The sequence below is a fragment of the Suricata suricatta genome, chromosome 16, assembly GCF_006229205.1.
Source record: "Suricata suricatta isolate VVHF042 chromosome 16, meerkat_22Aug2017_6uvM2_HiC, whole genome shotgun sequence".
NCBI lineage: Eukaryota > Metazoa > Chordata > Mammalia > Carnivora > Herpestidae > Suricata > Suricata suricatta.
The window spans coordinates 44,787,444-44,792,730 of record NC_043715.1 but is presented as its reverse complement, the minus strand read 5'-3'; the positions used below and the strand labels follow the sequence as shown (position 1 = coordinate 44,792,730).

The following is a 5,287-nucleotide window of genomic DNA, read 5'->3' as shown; positions in this document are numbered from 1 at the left end:
CCTGGAAGCAGGCTCCAGGCTCTGAGCTACCTGTCAGCGTGGCTCGGACCCACGGACGTGAGATCTGACCTGAGCCGAAGTCGGAGGCTTAACCGACTGAGCCACCCAGGCGCCCGTCCAGCCATTCATTCTTAAAGCCTCTGATTGTTATGACAATCAGCTCCCTGGTATTTGAGCTCCTTGGAGTGGGGTCTCTGATCCAGGCAGTGGTTGGTTGATGGTACCAGGGACCTGGGGGTGGAGATGGGGGGAGGTGCAGCAACACCAAAGAGCGCCTACCTGCATGTTTGCATCAGCGCCTGGATGCTCTGGAAGAAGCCAACTTCCTTCTTGTCCTTCAGATAATCCAGCATTTTCTACAGAGGGGGCGGAGAGGGGGAGCTGGGAGTCACGCAGGAATGTCCTACCCCTCTCAGCCCTCTTCCCAAGTCCCTTCTCTTGTTACCTGTTGGACATCAGCATTGCCCCCATTTAGGATGGAGATGCCCAGCTTCAAGGTGGATGACACCATGGCGCCCGTCTCTCCTGGAGGGGGAGGGGAGTGGGGGGCAAAAGATGATCCGCTCAGTTTGGGGCTGTTCTCCCCCAACCGGAAAACAGCCGTCCCAGGGCACATGGGAGAAGGGGGTGGAGGAGCATGCCAGGGGCAGGGGTGGGTGAGCCACTGCGAGGCAAGTGGGAGGTGTGAGTGCTGGCGGGCACACTGCAGGCACGCAGGGTGGGAGAGTGTGGCACGGGGTCCACGGGAAGTGGGGGTCTGTGGGGAGTGGGGACAGGGTGCGTGGGCTCGGGAGGAGGGCCTGCACGAGGGCACCTTTGCAGGCACTGATCATCTGCAGCACCATCTCCGCGGCCCCTCGGTTGTGCAGCCGCGCCTGCTGGTACAGGAGCCTCTGCTTCTCCATCTCTTTCTCCTGCGGCAGAGCCAGGCCCGCGGGGCCGAGTGAGGCCCGGCTCACCAGCCCAGCCTTTCCCCCTCCCAGCTTCACCCTTCACCCTGACACTCCCTGTTCCAACCACACCTAATTTCTTTCTTTCTTCTTTTTTTTTTAATGTTTATTAACATGTGAGAGAGTGCTCATGCGAGAGCAGGGAAACAAAGGGCAGAGCGAGGAAGACAGAGGCCCAGAAGCTGTGACAGCAGAGAGCCCAATGCAGGACTCCAATCAAATTCTTGGAACTCCGAGATCATGACTGGAGTGGAGTCAGACACTTAACGACTGAGCCACCGATGCGCCCCCAAGCCTCATAGCTTTAATTGTGAGCTCCCTCTATCCCCTGGGACTGAAGTCCACGATTTGTCTCTTGGGCTCAGCACTGGGCCAAACACGGAGCAATATTAGCCTGGACCCGCACATGGACCTCCAAGGGGCCAAAAGATAAAATCGAGGAGGCCTGCGAACTTGGCTAGGGGGAAAATTATATTTTTATGTTTACCACCCTCTGATCGAAATGGAGCATTTCCTTCCATTATAAATCACAGCAATATTAGCAGAACCCATGGTTGTGTCACCATGGAGAATGACAGATGTTTCCATGTCACATTATTTTTGCAGCCATCTTAAAATACTGCTTATGTTCACCACTGTGAGATCGTGTCGTTTGAAGGATACGTCAAGAAAGACCAAGATGACTGTCTTACAGTTTTTTAAAACAATATTTTGATGATTCTTTCCATAGGCTTGTTTCCTCTGCTACGAATTCATTTTATACATTTAAAAACATACTTCTAAGAGAGGCTTCGCCAGATGCCAAAGAGACCCTGGAGAAAAGTGGTGAAGAAATTCAAGGAAATGTTCACGGACTGCCTTAACGATGAATGGACGGGTTAATTGTGTGTTGACCAGCTCTTTCTCACTGTCTGGCCTTTGCATATGCTGTTCCCTCTATCTGGAACACCCTTCTCCTTTTCTTCATCTGGCACACTCCTCTTTCATCCTCCTGCTCAGACATCCTCTCCTCTGAGAAGCCCTCCCTGACACCCTTCCCCCACAGGCTGGGTCACGCACCTTGCTTGGGCTTCCAGAGCCCCTCTGAACTCCCTCCCCCACCCATATCTCCCCGAGCATCTCTGGATTCCCCGGCCCGGACCCCTTTGCCCAAGCGTCCCTATCACCGCCATGAGTACTGTTGCTGTCTGGTTGATGTATCTGTCGTCCCAGTAGCCTGAGTCACTGCTGTGTCCCCAACACCACCTAGCACAGGGCTGGTTCACTTGTGAACACGGGCTAAATGAATGAGGAATGACAGAAGTCAGGGTCCCTTATCCCTTTTCTCAGGGACCTCCTGATCCCACTTACCTCAAAGGAAACCTCAACCTCCTCCTCTTCAGCTTCGCCGTTCTCCCCTCCCTCCTCCAAGTGGCAGCTCTGGGGATGGGGCCTCGGTTAGGGATGATGGTGAACAGGGGAGATATCCCAGTTCGCCCCCAGCCCTTTTGACGGACAGGCATTGCAGTGGGGGGCGGGGGGGAGGGAGCCTGACCTGGGAGATGGGGACAGGACCTCACCTTTGCCATGATGTCGGCATACGCCATGTACAGGTAGTCCTCGTCCAGTTTGCTGAGGAAGTAAAGGGGGAGAGAGTCAGGACCCAGCACAGAGGACCCTCATAACAGCTTCCGGTTTTCCTTTGGAGAGCCACGCTCAGGCTTGCGGTTCGGGTGGGGTTGACTGTCCACGGATAGTGTGGGCCCGTGACTGAGGCTGAGCCAATTGGTACTTTTGATCCGCTTGGCCACAATAATAGGGAGTTATGGGATGGTTGTGGGGTTCATGCTGGTCCCAGAATTAATTCTGGGAGTCTTGCTGGAGCTCTCGGTAGACGGGCTCTATTTCTCTAGGGTTGCCAAAATGATGTGAGGGACACCTGGACCTTCCAGGGCCATCTTGCCACCTGTTGGTTCATCTGACCACCCTTCTTGGGTCTCCTCAGCAGCAGAAATGATAATAATAACAGTAATAGTAACGGCCAACACCTATTGAATATTCACTCTAAGTCCCTGTTTTAAAAGCACTTAAGTGCTTTATATATGTATTAACAAACTAATCCTCACAATAATCCTATTGGGTAGATATACTATTAGCCTCATTTTACAGATGCACAAAGCTCCTTCTTGGCCAAGTCACATAGCTTGTACCACGAGTCAACCCTGGATAATCTGACTCCAGAGCCATGGCTTTCCAAGGGAAAGCAGGACCCTCAGTGTCTCAGTGTCCGTGTAGCTGGTAGTGGCCTGATGTCAGAATTCTGGCCAGTGAGATAGGTACAGAAGCCCACCAATGAGAGCACGTCTTCTTGGATAAAAAAAGATCTTGATTTTGCTTACAGGGGGGGAAAAAGACTTTTTCTTTCTGCCTGGGATGTGGTCATGTCTGGAAATTCAGCAATCTATCTCATGACCACAAGACCAAAGCTCAGAATGGCGGGGCAGAAAGCCTGAGCAGAGCCTGGGTACCTGTCGGTCGTTGTGCTGTTCCCCAGCCCTGGACTTTCCACCTCCTGACTTTGTGCCTGTGTGAAACATAAATCCCTACGCCTCCATTTCCTCAACAAAAGGAGTTGACAGTAGTATCTGTCCCGCAGCGTGAAGGTTAAGTGAGACAGCAGATCTGTCAAGAGCCCAGCACGGAGCCAGACACATAGTAAGCACCTGATAAATGCTGTCCGTTATTACGGCTCCCAGCAGCACCCTTATTTTAGTCCCGAGAATGTCCTTAGCCTGTACAAAGCTTTTGTGTGCGTTAGAAAAAGCCCTCTGCTTCTTTCTTCCATCTATGGGAAATTTGTTATCACATGCCGATTTCTTTCTTGTAATTGATTTTTGTTTGAGCAAGACCCTTTCACCCAGAAAAGCCTACACTGATATTGCCCGTGATGTGAATTCTTCAGGAGAGATCCCCCTGTGAAGGGCTCAGCCTGCAAAATGGTACGTGGTGGCCCTGCTGTCCTGGAAAAGTCACATTAAAGGATCGGCTGTGGGGCTCCTGTAGGGCACGGAGGGTCTGTCTTGGGAAACAGGGAAGTTGGGAGGGGGGAGGCGGCTGGGAGGGAGCAGATTCCTTCCCCAGGACTGAGGAGGGGGCCTCACCTCTTTTCGGTCAGGGCAGTGCGGCTGAAGTGCAGGACCAGCTGGTGCAGGGGGTCAGGCTTCTTCTCTTCCACCTCCTCCTCCTCCTCCTCCTGCTCCCCAGCTTTCTGGGGGAGGGATGGGGCTTGGGAAAGGGGCTTCTAGAGTCCCCACCTGTCTCCACTCCATAGCTCCGCTGTGGCTACATCTGTTCTCTTCCCCCACATGCTGTTGCGGGAGTCAGGGGCCGCCACTCCCATATCCCTCAAGGTGAAGGGCGACCCCCGGAAGTGTGCAGTCAGCAGCCTCAGGCCCCAGCCCTATCCAGCCCTGCCCCTACACTCCCAGCCCAGCCCCAGCTCACTGAAAGGTCATCTATCATGCGGTCTTCAAAACTGTGGTCTTCGGTCAGGATCCATGCCGCCTTGTAGCTCTCCAGGAACATGTTACATGCCCGGTGCCTGCGCGGGGGAGGGGGGAGGTGTGTGGCGTCACTGAGACCATCCCCGCTCCACGCCTTCTCTGTCCTTCCACACATCTACCTTCCCAGCCACTCCCCAACGCCCCGTGCAGCCGGCAGCCGGTCCTCCCACTCCTCAGCCAGCCCTCCTCCACCGCCCCTGAAGCTCCCTCTCCCTGGGGGTCTCACGTGGGCAGGTTGTACAGGGGGGTCATGCGGAAACAGGCAACGACGGCCCTCCGGCGCTGCTTGGACAGGAGCTTATGCCACACGGCCTTCTTGGATTTGTAAGGGTGCTCGATCTGGGGGCGGACGGGGTGGTGGCAACGTGTCATGTCCCCAAACTCTGCCCCTGATCTGATTCCCACCCCAGGCCCCCAGGTGAAACTGCCCACCTACGTCCAGGCCCCAATTCAGGCCCAACTCACAGGGATGTAGGAACACCCTGGCTGTACCGAGAGTCAAGGTTCCAACCTGGGCTTTGCTTCCAGATTGAAATCTCTCCTAGGCCCCGCCCACAGGCCCAGCGTCACTACCCAGGCCCGCCACCGTCCCAGAGTCCAGGCGTCTTCACCAGGCCCCACTCCAGACCCCAAATTCTGGCCCTGGACCCATCCCTAGGCACGAGATCTAAGCACCGGGTCCTGCCCGGGAACCCAAATTCCTTTCTAAAGCCTCGCGTTTAATTCCAGGTTCCACCCAGAGACCCAAGGATCAGCCTCAGACCCCGCCCATCGACCCAAGCTTCGGCCACTACC

General features: G+C 54.9%; 1 protein-coding gene and 1 long non-coding RNA gene across 2 annotated transcripts in view; one reads left to right on the top strand and one right to left on the bottom strand.

Annotated features, from left to right (window-relative positions):
• RYR1 (ryanodine receptor 1) overlaps window positions 1–5,287 on the bottom strand; it is an 89,356-nt gene that overhangs the window by 19,152 nt on the left and 64,917 nt on the right. Inside the window, exons 73-80 of the mRNA XM_029926159.1 lie at window positions 4,719–4,831; window positions 4,434–4,530; window positions 4,091–4,197; window positions 2,510–2,561; window positions 2,301–2,369; window positions 815–914; window positions 446–525; window positions 280–356 (exon numbers count right to left, since the gene is read on the bottom strand). Of these exons, the coding sequence (XP_029782019.1) occupies window positions 280–356; window positions 446–525; window positions 815–914; window positions 2,301–2,369; window positions 2,510–2,561; window positions 4,091–4,197; window positions 4,434–4,530; window positions 4,719–4,831 (695 nt within the window). The remainder of the gene's footprint in view (window positions 1–279; window positions 357–445; window positions 526–814; window positions 915–2,300; window positions 2,370–2,509; window positions 2,562–4,090; window positions 4,198–4,433; window positions 4,531–4,718; window positions 4,832–5,287) is intronic.
• LOC115280980 lies at window positions 742–1,910 on the top strand. The gene is made up of 2 exons (XR_003904019.1): window positions 742–1,260; window positions 1,557–1,910. It is a non-coding gene; the product is annotated as an uncharacterized LOC115280980 (long non-coding RNA).